Source organism: Gymnogyps californianus, chromosome 5 (genome assembly GCF_018139145.2).
Source record: "Gymnogyps californianus isolate 813 chromosome 5, ASM1813914v2, whole genome shotgun sequence".
In the NCBI taxonomy this organism is placed as follows: Eukaryota; Metazoa; Chordata; class Aves; order Accipitriformes; family Cathartidae; genus Gymnogyps; species Gymnogyps californianus.
In genome coordinates, this window is record NC_059475.1 from 36109713 (window position 1) to 36127467 (window position 17755).

General features: G+C 37.6%; 1 protein-coding gene across 1 annotated transcript in view; it reads left to right on the plus strand.

Moving 5' to 3' along the window:
- Nucleotides 1-1807: 1807 nt before the first annotated feature.
- The window catches only part of FMN1 (formin 1), a 189729-nt gene continuing 173781 nt past the window's right edge, over nt 1808-17755 (plus strand). Inside the window, exon 1 of the mRNA XM_050898323.1 lies at nt 1808-3698. Coding sequence (XP_050754280.1) covers nt 1808-3698 — 1891 coding nt within the window. The remainder of the gene's footprint in view (nt 3699-17755) is intronic.

Sequence of the window (17755 nt, forward strand, 5' to 3'; positions counted from 1 at the left end):
AGAAGCGAGGCTGCTTTTTGGCAGTACTCAGCCTTGTCCATATTTCGAACTCCAAACTCAGACAATGAATTAAAACAAGAATACAGGAAGGAACAGTATGGCATAATTTTCTCAGAAACTCTTACAGGTCTATGAAACAACAAGCCAGTCTTCAACAGAAGTACTGACTAAAGGTTTTGCACCTTTCCTACCCCTTCCTATACCTGCGCAGGATTCTGAGTCATGCCACGTAACTATTGACTGCTGATCAACAGAATTAAGAAACTGATCTGGCTCTGATGGAAGATTGTTCTTACCATTAGTCTCTCTCCTTAGGATCTCTCCTCTGTCTTCAAGGATTATGTGTGCATATTAAGAGTTTGCTAGCATGAAGAGTGATACTACTCAAAGTAAATGGAAAGTTTGAAACTATTTAAAGAACATTATAAACAGATGCAATGCTTTAACAAAATTTAGATCAGAATCACTGCAATAAATGACTGCTTGCTGGTAGGATAGCATGTTTTGGGTAAATGCTTCTTGCTTCTTAGAGTTAGGATTCACTAATTACTTATGATAAGTCAGATTTATATCTGACTCCCTGCATAATAAAAACTGATACAATACATGTATATTGAAAAAATATGTAAAAGTGAAATGTGTGACATGGTAATGTGACAGCTTCCTTTTAATTATTGTTGCCTGAGGCTAAATTTGGCTATTTTGAAATGATGGAAAGTTCTGTTGTATTTATGCTGTGAAAGTAGAAATCTGAAATTCCTGCATTTTTCAACAAAGAGAAGCCTTGGAGCAGGTGATCTCCAGCTTTGCGTGCTGCTGGATTTGCTGCTGAACTTTAGGTCTTTCTCTGATGCTTATGCATTTCCTAGTGACTGCAGACTTCTCCACTTTAATTGTGGTAGCAGAGTTCCTTCTGGATAAAAAGCCAATTTAGTGCTCAAAAGGAGTAAACCAGCTTCTGTCATGATGTATCAAAAGAATATAAATATATCCAATCTGTAGCAAGAAAATACAATGTGATGCAAAGAAAAGGAAATAACAAAGCTCAATAAACCTGCCTGTAGTAGTACAATTATATTATTGCATGTTGAATCAAAATAGATTTATACAGTACCTATATGCTAGCCAAGTAAACAGAACTTTTTTTTTTCTTCTTGCAAGTTTTCTTGATGTCACAACAGTTTCACAAATAAATACAAGAAAATGTTCAGCCTTTTTTATTTTTTAAATGTTTTCTTGGTAAATAAAGCAGTGAGAGCTAATTACATTGTGATGGTGTTATGTTGCTGGTTGTGCTGACTGAGTAAAAAGGCAACATACATGCTTGAATGGTTCTTTTGACTAAATGTTCAACAGCAAGTTAACTTTTAACAGGAAGAGGGCAATAGGTTCCAGCATTAAAAAGTAAATTCTGTTTGAAATGGGTATTTTAGTGAACATCTTGTGACCTTATGGAACAGCATCGACTGAGAACCCTGGAGACAGAGAGATGATGTATGAGAGAAGGATTATGACTCCAACTATGAGTGTTAGCAATGTCATCCTTTTTGTGTCAGATTTTTCAGGGTAAAATATTTGTATCAGAAAATACCGAGAGAAGATTATGCTTCTGCAGGCTTGTTATTTGTCATATTAAATTTGCCATAATCAAGTTTGACAGGCTTCTCTTTATTTTTTCCAGCAGACAATATTATTGTTGAAGATTAGTCAGATGCCTTCCGTCCATTCCCTGCCTCACATGCTATGTCATGCAAGCTTTGAAACACTTAGCACATAATTTAAACGAATGACTAATTTGGCAAGCATAATGGAAGGCACGCATACTATCCTTCAATTGCACAAACCCATTATGGAGCTTTGTTACGTCAGCTTCTATCTTCCAGAGGGAAAAGTCAGAGGATTTACTTACAAGGGCTGTGTAACTCTGGATAGAACCAGTAAACGTTTCTGTAGCTGCTATCAAGTAAGGGAGAGGTTAGAGATGGAGCTGAGAGAACAGCCATATGAAAACTTCGGAGATATTATTTTCAAGCAGACTACCACGAAAGACATTCTCATTGAACTGTACAAACTAACTGCTGAAAAGGAAAAACTGTTATCCAGTCTTTTGAGATCACATCATATTCTGGGCCTTAACACGGGACATCAGGAGGGAAAGCGACAGGATGTTTCTGGAGTCCTGAAACTTAAAGGTGATGATTACTCCAGTTTTGCACATCAACGGGAGTTCTTTCTGGATTCCACAAATAGACACAATTTGAATCACAAAAAAGTGAGGAAATATAGAAAGAAAGAGAGCTTTGAGGAGTTCAGGCACTGGAAAGAGGGAAAAAAGATATATGGACAACGTCTTTCTTCACTGAGTGTGCAAGACATGCAACTGGAAAATAAGAAGATGCTCCCCACAAGATTTCCTACCAGGAGTTTTCCCAGTTCCTTTTCTGCCTCCAGTTGGCTAACAGTAAAAGGTAAGGATGATTTACCAGTAGACAATAGTATACAACCAGAAAGGTGGATAGCAGAGGGGTATTTTCTTGAAAGCAACAAAGCTGTGAAACTGGATGCTGACTTACCAAGTTCTAGCTCAAAAGACAACAACATGGTCACAGTTGAACTAGTGGATAGTGGAGAATGCATTCCTGAAGTTATGAAGGTACAACAGAGTATCACTTTGGTAAAGTCATCTCAGGACAGTCTGTCTAACAAACTTGAGACATTAAGTAAATCTGCAGCTGCTAAAAGCTTGAAAAATAGCAAGTATACTGAGCTGGTATGCAAGGAGAAACCAGGAGTCACAGTTGTTGCTGAAGTACAGGATTCAGAAGCTTGTATTAAAAAAATTGCCAAACCCCCTGCAGAGTCTTTAGCTGATTTTCACAGAGATAAAGAAACGATTTCTCCTGTTCTCACAACAGTACGTAACAAGTTTGTATTGAGAACTGATGTATACTCCCTAGATGAAGCTGCTGGAGACTCTAAAAACACTGTGCTGCAAGAAAATGAGCAAGACAGCTCTGGTTTGCAGTACAAAGCAGAAAGAGTGCACATTACTGATGAGTCATGCAACCTTGTGGGAGCAGTCAATAAAGCTCTTCTGAAAGTTATACGGAGTGACAATTTAGATGAAGCTGCAGAATGGAAGAGACTGCAACAAATTACAAGAGTAGACAGAAACCTGCCAGGCTCAATATATGAGAAAAGAACCACGGTATCCCGGGGAAGCAGCAAGCATTTATTTTTGAACCTGCCTGTAAATGAAGGTCCTGATATTTCTCAGACAAGTAATAATCTTAAGCTGGAAGAGAAAAGGCTGCATTCACCCTCGTTAGTAGCAGTGAGTAATGTTTTTAGTAATTCATATCCGCTATCTAATACACACAAACAAATGTCACCTATTCCTTCTCCGTTATCTTCGAGACTGCCTAGCCCGCAGCTGCATCATCGGATTCTCCCGTTACCAACACAGACCACCGAGGACGAATCTATGTTCAGTGACTATGGCAGTGGGAGACATGGTGCTATAAACCTCTCTTTCAGTGATTTGGAGCCACAGTTTTATCTGAAGTTTTCTGAACCTGGAGAATTGGGATTTGCCACCAGACAGCCAGGCCTCCATCAGAATGCAACTGCAGGGCATTTTGAAAAGCGTGCTCTACAAGAAAAATTAACTACTCAGACACAGCAGAATTTCCGTCCAGGTCAGTCCTATTTCATACATTTTTAAACTAACAGAATCGACCAACCATGAAAGTATTGGAGTGTTTTTTTAATAATAGCTTTTAATAATAAATACTATGTTTGTAATGAAAGTATTTTTCACTACTTAAGGATTGAGTGAAAAGTTGTGGAATTTTTTAAACAAAAGTTATAGCTATAAAAGATTTCCTTTCAAATGCATTTTTTGTGTCAGCTTATATTCAGTCCTGTTGTTACTGAATGACCTCTTAACCAAAGATAATTAAATATTTTTCTATATATAATGAAAAAAAGTTTACATGCTTATTTTCCTGCTTTTCCTGTGCTGTGTTCTAGTCTGTCAAAATGTTATGATAGCATGTATTATCCAAAATTTTCTTTTTAGTTTGTTTCGCTTAACTGATAGAATATTGTCTGGGCAAGCTAATTACATTGCCTTAAGTGTAGGACTGGTGTTTTGACCATTTAGCTGCAAGAAGTTGAAGTAAATTCTGTAAGGCTTGTTTTTAAAGGCTTGTTCTTAAAAGGATTGCATGCAGGAGTCATGTTACAATGTATTAGAGTACAGTGCATGGGTTTATTTATAAATATATACTGTGAATATAAAAATACATAACTATATGGCATACCGAATAGCTATCTTTGTTAGCTAGAACATCAACATCTATACCCTTCATGTTTTCTCTGAGAAATGGGAAGGCTGGAGGACCTAATTCTACAGTGGTCTAGGTGTGGCTTAGACTGGTCCCTATGTGTTATAGGGAAGGCTGACAGTGCAAAGTGACAAGATTTCACTATAAAAGGGAAAGAGGTGCTAATTTGCAGCCTTATCACTTTTTGTGGAAAATAGGATAATTTTCAGTAGTCTCAAATTAAAGGGGAAGCTGGAAAAAAATACAGAAAAAACCCTGTTGATATCTGTATTTCTTAGTATTTACCTAGACTTGAGCTTCTTGTGTGATACATCTTCCTACTCCCATTCCCACTTCCCTTTAAAATGCGTTTGGGTCTCTTGCCATACCTTTGGCTGATTCAGCTCACTAAAATGGCACAAAAATATTCTGTCTCTCTCTCTCTCTTTTTTGGGGGGTGGGGGGGTGGCAGAGGGTAGTCTGCCATTTTAATTACCTAAATTGCCTCACAGGGTGGCCCACTGAGTGACTGCCAGAGCTGGTGCAAGATGAGTTACAAGATTCTGCAGTCTAAACAAGGGAGGAAGACATGGGCATAAGGAAAGGGGGTTTCCAAAAGAGATGTGTAGGGATGTGAAACCATTACCTTAGTCAAAGGGTGTTGAATACTGCCTATGAGGCTTGCATTTATGCCTGCTACTTCTAGAAGTTGCTTTAGTTCCATTCAAGACTTCATCAAATTTAGTGTTTGATGAGTTGACAAAGCTGATGCAAACACTCATTGGCAGCAAAAAAGATGGTTGCTATCCTCTTGTTCTTCCATTCCTTTCTTGGTTCCTATTGTGCTGTGTTGTCCTACCCCTCTCATTACTTCTTGTACTCATCGTACCTTTTGGTGAGCTGGTTTAGCTCACGGAACCAGCAGAAAATGTCACCCCTTTATAAGACCAAAGTAGCACAGCCAGTCTTTTTCTCCCTGCTGTGCATTAGTATTTTTTTAATTAGTTTATCATTTAGGATTGTTGGATGTGGAACTGTACCTATTGTGCTGTACTCTTGTACTGGTTTTGCCTGAGAGTGTTAATTTTCTTCATAGCAGCTTGTATGGTGCTATGTTTCGGATTTGTGATGAAAATGGTGTTGATAACACACTAATGTTCTAGCTTGTGTTGAACAGTGTTTGCACAGCATCAATCCCTTCTCTGCTTCTTACTCTGCCCCCCAGTGAATAGACTGGGGGGTGCGCAATAGGCTGGGAGGGGACACAACCAGGCAGATGACTCAAACTAACTAAAGGGATATTCCCTGCCATATAACGTCATGCTCAGCAATAAAAGCGGAAAGAGGGGGCTTTAGAAGGGTTAGCCATCTTTTGCTCAGGAACTGGCAGGGCATCAGTCTACCCATGGGACGCAGTGAGTGATTGCTTTTGCATCACTTGTTCTGTTTTCTTCCCTCTTCTTCCACTTATCCTTCACTTATTAAACAAATTTTGTTTGTGTGTTTGTTCATTTTTTTGTTTTATCTTGACCCCCAAGTTTTCTCATTTTTATTTTTCCTTTCCTCTTCCCCCCATCCCACTTGGGGTGGGGGAGAAGTGAGCGAGCGACTGTGTGGTGCTTATCTGCCCACTGGGGTTAACCCACAACAGCTCTATAAGAAACAAAACAAAACACACACACACAAAGAGCATCTGTTGCCTGAAAATCATGGCTATTAAGCAGAAACATCTTTGTGGAGAGAACAAAGTGCAGACAAAACAAGGCCTTAGTTCTTTACAGTTATCTTGCAACGTTAATACAGATAGAAAATATCACTGCAACTTTCTGAAAGATGTAATACTATTCTGGAGGTTTGGTTTTTTTTCATTTTCATGTACGATTGCATGCCAGCATTATTACTGGTGTGTCAGAAAATCTGTAACTTTAAGGAAAAGTTTCCTACTTGGACATACTGTAGGTATGTCTCCGGATCTGGGATAATATGATTTCCCATTTTGTTCTGAACCAGGGGTAGAATCATTGACAGAGCATTGGGAGTACCACTCCTCTGTAAACTGACATAAGTAATAACTAACTGACTATAGTGCAGTGGGGCAAATGATATATATCCAAATTTAGGCAACGTAAGTGATGTTAAGATTTACAGCTGTAAATTTGCAGTCCTGGTTTGATCCTTATCAGATCCTCCCATGTGTGAAGAACGAAATTCAAGACTCTGGTTCAGATTTGTCTTTAATGGGGTGCTATTGTGAAATAATTTCTTTCATACCTAGTCTCTTATTAAATTGTGTAAGTATCTACAATGAATCTAAGAATTATGGAGAATTTTGGTTGACTTTATCAGTCAGGTTGGTTGAAGGATTTATTTCATGTCAAAAATGCTGGTCTTATGAATGGCTTTTCAAAGTTATATTACTGTCACAGTTTGCACTACTTCATACTGCAAAATATTTGGGGCCTTTTATTACCTGTGTAACTTTGTATTTGGAAAATTTAATGAATGGGTTAAATTATTTTTATTTATTAGTTTAAATAATGAATTTGGACTCATCCAATAGTCCAAATAAATTGGACTCATCATACAGCTCTCTTTTCTGATTGTTTTAAATCATGATTCCTCACTCTCTTTCTGGATAATTGGAGAATATTCCTGCAGTCAAAACTGAAACATTTAGCTAAGGCAGAGTTCCTTTATTTCTGTACTTCCACTTTTTCTGCAAGTTCAGTTTCTTTACAGCAAATATTTATGGCACAAATCTCATAGTTTCATTACACGAAGTTCTATCAGTAATTCACTTGAAAGTACAGTTTTCTGGATCTTCCTGTTGAAGTGCAACTGCTGGCCATGGGAACAGGCCACAGCTTTTATCTTAGCAAGTTAATAGTTAACTGGGAAGAATTTATAGTTCAACAATAATTATTTAGCAATTTTCTCTGTAAGTGGGACTGGGAATTAACATTCCTATATTTGCAGGTAGTAGTTCTGTTTGAATTATCAAAATTCTAAGTAAAGCTTTAGAATAAATTAAGGCTTTCAAGAAATAAACTGTTCAGCTTCAAGCAGCAAAAACAAAAGTACGAACACTAAAATTTCTCATAAAAAGACATTTATTAAATCCTCAGAAACATACTTCTTGCATTTCTGTAGGAAGTTCTTTTTACTCTAACATAACATACATTATGCTTTTATAGCTCTGGAGAAGCCAAGCTTGCTTTTGAAACGATCCTCAATATATCTGAATATCTGTCTCAGGGAGAGATTTTCTGAGGCCTTTTAGTTCCTGATTGTGCTTCTCTCTCAAGTTGTTCACAGTGGTAGAAAAAACTAGGGAGAAAATTTTCAGAGCTGTTTTATTTAATTAATACAGAATGACACAAATATGCTGTTTTACTACGTATTATCTGAAAGAGGAGGAAGATTAGTGATATTTTTAGCAGTTATTGCAGTGAATTTGATTCAGAGCAGGAAACTTAAAAATAAAAATCTCTGGTTGGGACGTAGCCTCTATGACTTAGGGCAAGTCAGCCAAGACATCCCATTATTCCAGGACAGTGATTGATGACTGTGCTTTGAGTCAGGATGAGACTGGGATGGGTCATTCACCACCCTTTCTGTTTTATATATTAGTGCTGCTGTGGAAAAAGAATAAAAAACTGGCAAGGGAGAATGGTGAAAGCAAGAAAGAGAACAAATGAGAAGAATAGTGTTACCCTACGGCCCCGGCCAACGAAGATTGCTCCTTTTTTGATATCTAGTAGTTGTGAAAGAAGAATATATCCAACAGACACAGGAATCCAAAGTTGTTAGGACTGCAGAGAAACTGAAACTAATGTGGGATAGAACAGAATGATTAAGGCTTGTGCCAGGTTAAATGGCTGAGCCTATGGCACTGAAAGGGACAGGTCCATTCTCTCCTTATTATCTTCCCTTCTCACAGCAAAGGCCTCTTCTCTCACTATCCCTCTCCTTCTTTGGAACACCTTTGGTGTTTTTCTTGCTTCTTGGTAATTTGTGTTAGATCACTAAGCAAGTTGAAAACTGAGCCATCAAGGGGAGAGGTGAGTAGCTTTTGCTGGTTTAGTGAGCTGAACGGTTCACTAGTGGTCTGATGAAAACCAAAGCTAGGGTGAGGGAGGACTTGAAAGTGTGCTGCCAGGAGGCAGAAAGGACAAGTGAGCAAGACCACCCCTGTTGGCAGCAGGGAATCATTAGATCTCCAAAACCTCAGTTGCATCCCAAAACTGGAAGCCAGGAGGGTGGCTGCGACTGGCTAAAACAGAAGTTGTTGGGAGTGGGAGATAAGAGGTGAATGAAGTTGGATGAGGATGTGGAGACTGTGATCTTTTAAGTGGGTGGTATTAATAGTGAAGCAGGAAGAACGAGAGAGGGTGGACAATCGAGAAAGGGGAACTCCAGTGGACTGGGTAGGGAGTGTGGCCTTGGCTAGGATGGAGAATAGGAATGGAGTATCACAAAACAAGTGGACCTTGGCTGATTAGAGATGACAGAATTAATTTTGTGTGGAAAAATGTGCAAAAGGATCTGTAACCATTAGAATGTACATCATGGATGTAAACCTAACAGTCTTGCTGATGATCCATGAAGTCAGTGTGTAATACCATATGGAATTTTGGAAATGCAGGGAAGAGAAGGGAGGAAGAAAAAGAACGATGAGGTAAAGGGTTTTGGTTTTAAAGTCTTAGATGTTATAATGCTTATTGTGATGTAAAGAAGGCATCTTAACTGCTGGAAGAGGTTGGTGAATACAATTCTTCAGATTATTTCTCAAATAATTTTGTTTAATTGACTAGTAAGATATATACCCAAGAGTTCCTTGTAATATATTCTGGATGTAATTAGCTGCACCTATCCCTGCTGATTATTAGATGGAGAATGTTCTGTTTGCTTGTTACTGCCAATGAGAATTTTATGGCAGCAGTTCACTTTCTATTAGAAAAAATTGAAAATGAGCATTCTGGCAATTTTGTGTGGTTGTCAAAAATTATGCACTGCTGTTTGAAAACATGCCAACTGCTAATGGCTATCTCTGGGAGATCCATTTTACAGTCTTAAAATATAATAAAAGTACTTCAACCTATAAAGGACTATTTACTATAATATGGATAAATACTTGAATAAGTATTATTCTTAAATTGGTCTAAGATCGTGAATGCTCATATTTTAGTCCTCAAAGGTTTTTAAGGGAATGAAAAGCATAAAATGATATTTTTATTTCAGTACTTCACTTGCTGGTGGCTGGAGGAACAGTTTTCATAACCATGCTCGGAGGGCTGCCCTACTCCTTAGGGCTTTTAACTGCCAGTTAAAACTGGGTTTTCCCAGTTTTCTTGGGTTCATTTGTGTTTGCAATGTAAACATAGCTTACTTTCACGTGAACAGGAATACTCTGATTCTACAAATATAGCAGTTATATAGTCTTAGTTCTACGCATCTGTTTAAATTTCCAGCATTAAAGTAGCAGGCTGAAGTATCCATGTGAGTAAGCCTCAGTTTTGAATTTGTTTGGGTATATTATCATTAATGACAAAGAATTAATCTATTGCAGTGCTGGTGCTAGGAGGCTTGTAATTGAAAAATGGGACGCAGGCAACGTTTTATCCTGGATATTTAATGAAGGTAGCAAAAATAATGAATACAAAGTTACTCTTTGAATTTTATTTTGTCTTTTCCTGACTTAACTAACCCTTTAAGCTGAAAAGGGACAAATAAAGTCAGTTAAGAGAAATTCAATAACAAGACCTTATGATGTGTTCCTGAACCATGGTTTTGGAAAATGAAGTTTCATATAAACAAAACTCTGTTTGAAGGCTCTTATAACAGGAGACAGATGATATATTGTTTTTGATGTTCCTTTTATAAGGAAGGGAAGGGTTTATAAATATCTTCTCTAATTGAAGTGGTTCAGAGACTTGCTAATTAGCATTTTAAAAGCGCTATAGCGTTCTGTCCATAACAAGTATGCACTTCATGAGGTAAGTTTGCATATAGATCACATGGAAACATGATGCATAGTTTCTCACGGGTAATTCACATGAAAGTAGTATACATGAGTGTCTTGCTTCACTAAAAACAGCTTATTCAGAGTGCATGTTCTTTGAAGATGCTATAAAAGAGTTAAGAATTAAGAGACTGGGGTAAGAACAGAATTACATAAAAAAAGAAAAGAGAATTAATCATAGAATCTCAAAATCATTTAGGTTGGAAGGGACCTCTTGAGATCATCTAGTCCAGCCTTCTGCTCAAGCAGGGTCACCTAGAGCAGGTTGCCCAGGCCCGCGTCCAGTAGGGTTTTGAATTTCTCCAAGATGGTGACTGAACAACCTCTCTGGGCAACCTGTGTCAGCGCTTGGTCACTCTCACAGTAAAAGAGTGTTTTCTTACATTCAGGTGGAATTATGTACATTTTAATTTGTGCCCATAATACTGTTAGCCTTTTTTTTGCTGCAAGGGTGCCTTGCTGATTCATGTTCAACTTGCTGGCCACCAGGACCCCAAGGTCCTTTTCTGCAAAGCTACCTTCCAGCCGATTGGCCCCCAGCAAGTACTGGCACCTGGGGTTGTTCCTCCCCAGGTGCAGGACTTTGCACTTCCCCTTGTTGAACTTCATGAGGTTCCTGTCAGCCTATTTCTCCAGCCTGTCGAGGTCCCTCTGGATGGCAGCACGACCCTCTGGTGTATCAGCCGCTCCTCCCAGTTTTGTCTCGTCAGGTGTATCAGCCACTCGTCAGCAGACTTGCTAAGGGTGCACTCTGTCCCATTGTCTGGGTCAATAATGAAGATGTTGAACAGTATTGGCTCCAGTATTGAGTCCTGGGATACACCACTAGTTTGTTGCCTCGTTTCAACCACTAGTTTCAGCAGGAATTAGTGCCACTGATCACAACCCTCCGGGCATGGTCGTTCAGCCAGTTTTTAATCCGTCTCAGTGTCCACTTTTCTAACCCATACTTTGTCAGCTTGTCTATGATGATGTTATGGGAGCCGGTGTCAAAGGCTTTACTAAAGTAAAGGTAAACAATGTACACTGTTCTCACCTCGTCCACCAAGCTGATCGCCTCATTGTAGAAGGCAATGAGGTTGATCAAGCATGCTTTCCCCTTTGTAAATCCATGCTGACTACTCCCGGTCACCTTCTTGTCCTTCGTGTGTTTGAAAATGCTTCCCAGGAGGATTTTCTCCATCTCCTTCCCAGGGACGGAGGTGAGAATGACTGGCCTGTAGTTCCTTGCATCTTTCTTCTTGAAGATAAGAGGGATATTTGCTCGCTTCCAGTCTTCAGGAACCTCTGCCAACTGCCAGCTGGCAACTAAGCACCAAGCAGCTGCTCGTTTACTCCCCCCACCCAGTGGGATGGGGGAGAAAAACAAAACTAAACAAAAAAATCATGGGTTGAGATAGCAACAGTTTAATAGGACAGAAAAGGAAGAAAATAATAATAATGATGATAATAATAATAATAAAATGACAATAATAAAATGACAATAATAATACTAAAAGAATTAAACTATACAAAGCAAGTGATGCATAATGCAAACACTCACCACTCGCCGACCGATGCCCAGTTAGTTCCTGAGCCGCGATCCGCCCCTCCTGGCCAACTCCCCCCAGTTTATATACTGGGCATGATGTCATATGGTATGGAATATTCCTTTGGCCAGTTGGGGTCAGCTGTCCTGGCTGTCCCCCTCCCAGCTTCTTGTGCCCCTCCAGCCTTCTTGCTGGCTGGGCATGAGAAGCTGAAAAATCCTTGACTTTAATAAACACTACTTAGCAACAACTAAAACCATTGATGTGTTATCAACATTATTCTCATACTAAATCCAAAACATAACACTGTACCAGCTACTAGGAAGAAAATCAACTGTATCCCAGCCGAAACCAGGACACCATTCAAAGATAATAAAGAGTGGCCTCATAATGACAATGGCCAGCTCCCACAGCTTTTGTGGGTGCAACCTGTTTGGCCCCATGGATTTACATACATCCGGTTTGTTTAAATGCCCCCTAACCTAGTCCTCCTCCATCGAGGGTAAGTCTTCCTTGCTCCAGAGTTTCCCTCTGATCTCAGGAGGCTGGGATTCCTGAAGGCGGGTTTTACTGGTAAAGACCGAGGTGAAGAGGCGTTGAGTACTTCAGTCTTCTCCATGTCATTTGTCACCAGTTCCCCAGTTTTCCAAACTTGAATAGTCTTATCACAGTTTTTCTAAACAAAGAGCGAGCTCATAAGCACATCAAATTTATAAGATTATGATAGTGATGTTCAAAAGTTTGGAATCCAAACTTGGATCATATAAATCCTGTCAATCTATTTTGATTATTTAAAGTTATTGCCTTCCTTTTCTGACTATGAAATGATTCTGTAGATTACAGTCTGGCTCAACAATAATGAAATTTTGTGTTAAATCTATTAGTGTCTTAATAGAACCAATATAATTCAGTACTATACACACTTGTGGGGTAGCAGTCATGAGTTCTGTTTTCCCTCAGTGTTTTTCCTGTGGATTGTCATCTCTGCCAAATTCAATTACCATCTCACTGTTGTCAATACCATTAACTCCTATTCCAAACTTGTTTCTTTTTGCCCAATCTGAAACCTTGATGTGTCTCTAATATCTTATGGGAATTGTGTTACCTAGAGACTCAGTATGGCTAAAATGGAGGTAATTATTTCTGAGATCTTTCCACATACTGGCTTTCTGAATCATAGTCAGTAACACAACTATCCTGACTGCCACTTAGGTCTGTAAGATAGATATCTTCTTTGATATGGATTTCTGTGGCTCCTTCTGTAGACAGTTGCAGGCTGTATCTAAAATTTTCCAGTTAAGTCTGCATGTCCTTTCTAGATACGTAATGTTGCAAAGTTCGCTAATAGTATGTCTAACTAAAATCACAGTCAGTATATAGTTCTTTAATGGATCTTTGTTTTCCTATTATATTCGATGTAGTTACTCATCATACAGTCTATTATGATTTCCTTCAAGAACATCATTGTATATTCTGTATTGAGTCTTATGACACATGGTAATGATAAAAGATCATTAATACTTCTTCCCAGTGAAGCCAAAATCTTTTTCATAGTGATGTAAACAATATAAGTCAATGCTGCATTGAAACTGTAGATTTATGGCAGTTTGAAATGAATGTAGACAGGACTGCAAGTTCAAGACAAAGTCTCGGAGTTAAAAAGACTCTCTGAAGACTGACCTTGATAGATGCTGTGAACAAATAGCTCCTGTTTTAGTTGAATGACTTCCCAGCATGACACACTTAAGCGACGGTGGTATTTTCATCTCTTTTTGTAACATGTGACTCTTCAGTCAAAGGCAATCAGTGAGGGGAAACCAAGTGACTTAAACTGGAATGAAAAACCAGAGACAGCTTAATGTTTTATGCTGGTCATAGATTAACAATTTTCTGTTTCATGGGAGGGAGAAAAGGCCAAAACATTCACACTGGTTTACAGTTTGTGCACTCAGTTTAAGAGACTTACTGTAATGAAATGCACTTCTTTTTTCATCAGTATAAAAAGAATTGCTTGAAGTAAAATACTGGCATAATGTGGAAGTTATCATTTATTAAATCTGTATGTATTCTGTTGGCCATTTAAAACAAGTCAATAGAAATGGTTCAGCTGACATTTTTCTTGATGGATCAGGGTGATATATAAGCTGAGATCAAATTCAAGTATTTACCTCTGTAAGTATAAATTAATAATGTATATAGGAATTTTTAAAAGCTATAATAGCTACTCTCTGATATTTTGTCTCTGAAAAAGTGACATTGCACCAAATCCAACTTGTAAAAGTGGTGAAGAAATTCTACATATTCCCTGCTAAAAATGTACTTTAAAATATATGCAATGAAAATGAATAAAGCTGCAATTTATGTGTTTGTGGTATATCATATCAGTAAATAATTTTGAATAGTATTTCATGATTTAGATGTGACATTAAATCTATAATAATACATTTAAATAATACTTATAAGTAGTGAATATTATTTAGGAGTCATAGCATTAAAATACTGCACCTAGTGGTTTAATGAGGTATTTAATCGTTTGTGTCAGAGGAATTTTTCTTTGGGATTAGATTATGACTACTCTTACATTTAGATTATGGTGGCCTCTCAGTCACTCCGATAGTTTAGGATATTCCAGAGCATAGTCAAAGATCTCTTCAGGGTTGTGTGTTACATTGCTGGGATCAGTGAGGTGAAAATAGGACAGAGAAAATTTGAGAACTGTGGGATGTGTTTTACAGGAGGAATTTTAAAGGCTGAGTGAAATTACTCTTTACCAGAACAACAGGTGAGTAAGGAAGGAAATATAAATAGTTCACACCCCTCACCTGAGTGACGTTCTCTATATACTGCCACTTGTAGTGTCCTGTGTGGTAAAGATTTTGATGCTTTGTAATATTCTACCTTTTTTTACATTTATGTTTTGGAAGTGTTAAAATGAAAAGTGCTATTTTTTTCATAAGGTTTGCTATTACAATGAAGGGCATATGGGACATTTTTGTAGTTTGAATACCGTGAGGTTCTCTGAAATAGTCCTAAGCGATCACTTAGCATTTCTTTGCTATCAGTACACAATTTAATGAATTTGACTTGGATAATTCAAAACTACAAAGATTAAGAGTATAACTGATGAATGGTTTAGCTAATGTGTGACCATGTTTACTCTCATTTCTCTGTAGTATGTTGGAAAATTAAGCTGGAGAAACTTTGTGCGTACTAAAAAAGACTGACTTTACGGAGAAGGGTATTCTGAGTTTCTATTCTATAACTTCTTCAGTAATTTCTGTATTTGTATGTCTACCTTATGAGTAGAAAGTATTTCCTGATTGTCATCCGCTGTAAATTGGAACCTCTTACCTCACCAAAACCACTAAATATTTATGAATAGAAGAGAAACCAATTCTTATTATGTGTGTAAACTGAAGTAGATTGGTTCTTGTTCTCTAAGCTTCAGTGTTTCTGTTACAGAAACATTGGTAAAAATAACAAAACTGTAGCACAGGGGAGTCTGGCCAATAACAAGTTATTACTTCTAAGAATATATGAACTTACAAATTATTTTTGAGGGAGAAGTTGCAGAAAGGCTAAAACTGGTTGTTCGCATTCCTTTTACCCCCTAACACTTCGCATTTTTCAGCAGCTAGGCTAACAGCCCCGGGAGGCCCTGCGAGCTGCCGGGGGCACACCCTCGGTTCCCAGCCCACTCCCAACAGCTTTAGCTGTTGTGATCTGCAAAATACCAGGTGCTTCTGTGTGACCTAAGATGTTAATCATGCTTACCCCATATACGTAATTTGTATGTGGGATCTGGTTCATATTATCAGTGTATTTATAACAAATAGCTTGATTTCCATGTCCAGAGAAACTGAACACTACAGCCACTAAGGCAGACTTGTCTAAAAGCTGCAGAATTTTCTTGAGTATATTATGGTGAAATAGGAGTATTAGTCAGCAGAAGTCATTCCAAGTCCTTTGGGGCAATTACTAAAAAAATGGCTTCTTTTATTTTATGCAGCACTATAGTTGGTGTTTTTGCAGCACCTTGACTAGCATTTTATTAACATATACTTGAGTCTGATAGTTAATGTTGTTGTGAAATCTAAAGCTTTGTTTAGTCCTTTGGAGAGGATAGAAGTTTTGGTTTTTTCTTTCCTGTGTTAATTTTATTTAACTTAAGACATATGTATAACCTGTAAAGCTGCTGGCATTGAGCCATTTCATCTCAGTAATGAAAATCTAGAGGTTATCTTCTCTAAGTTTCTTCTAGAGTATATATTCCTGTCAGTAATGTAGTTGTCAATATGTTGTAAACTTGAGCAAATGTTTACTACTTTCTGATTCTTCAAAATGAGATTTGTTTTGTCTTAAGAAATTGAAGTAGTTAAGTAAGAAAAATGTATGGAAAACACTGTTAAAATAAAAACTATTCAATTTTGGAGAGTATATATTTTTAAATAAATGTATGAAGTTAGTTATGTATAAATTTTAAATAGCCATTACAGTTTAAACTTGAGCATATATTTGATAGCTATACTAATTCATGCCAGTCAGGTTTTTTCTTTTTTTTTGGAAAATGCCAGCTTTTATAGAAGTAAAACTAAAAATAAACAACACCCCCCCCCGCCCCCCAATCTTCTCTCTTTTTTTTTTTAATCAGCCACGTAACAGCCTTCTGAAAATTATTTTCTAGGTGAATAATAAAACCCAGCTAATATACCAAGAACAAAAGACCAGCTTTGGTAATACATCTTTTTACGTAGGCAGATTAGTCTTGTATAAGACCTAAGTATTTATTTATAATGCTTTTGTACCCTAATTTCCTCTCATATTCTTTTTTCGTGGGATATGGACCTAATAATTTTTGTACTAGTTTACTACAACAGATTATTCTTTCAATCTGACACACAGTGAAACTGTAGTTTTGAATATTATGGGTAAGATAAACACTACCATAGAAATTCTGAGGAATGGTTTGCGCCTTCCTTTCTTGTGATTAATTTGTATTCCACTTTTATACTTATTTATGCAAGTTATACTAAATTATGTAAAAATGAAAGATGTTTGTCATCCAAAGCTGGGAAGAAAAATGTTAGCACATACTTCTTCAGTTTTTCACTTTTTTCAAAAATCTCTTACTTTTTAGCTTTCAGTCTTCTATCTTGTCATCTAATTTATAATCTGAGAGGCAGTGTTCCATTTCAATATTTTTCTTATATTTTTCCAAGTCGTGGAAGAAAAAGATATTCCAAATTTTGTTGCTTAGTTTGACAGTCTTACTCCATCCTGAGGTTTTTTTCTCCAGTCTATGGATTAGCAAAGGAGGCCAAGCCTAATTAGCCCGAAGAGCTGTATTTTTCATCTCATCAGGCATTGAATGTTTGTCCAGTCCTTTTCATCAAGGTGGTTGGATAACATTTAAACTATTTCACCTTGCAACCTAGACAAAAGATTTGTTTTCATTCTATTCAGATTTTGGTGGCCAGTAGGAACTTTGAGTTTAAAGGCTTTGTTCAAAGTTTAGCAGAAAATGGGCTATAGTTAGAAGCTATTTCAGATTTCCAGGATGACATGAACTTAGCGAGAGGTATCTCTTTTGTTAAAGAGCTACCTTTGTGATAGTTAAGTCCAGTGAGATTACTTTCTTCTGTAACAGCTCCAAAATGAGACGTTTTTTATCCAGAACAGGCAGAAGTCTGGGGATTTTTTAAATCAAATTAAATAGGGTTTTTTCCTGTCTTCCATGGTATTTCTGACAATACTCATTTACTTTCAAGTCCTACTTTTTTTCCCCTGTGCGTGATTGTATTTCAGTTAGAATAATGTAGATGCTTTGTATGAGAGCAGTCACATAGGGTGTGTTTGCATCGCATGTCTGGTCCACT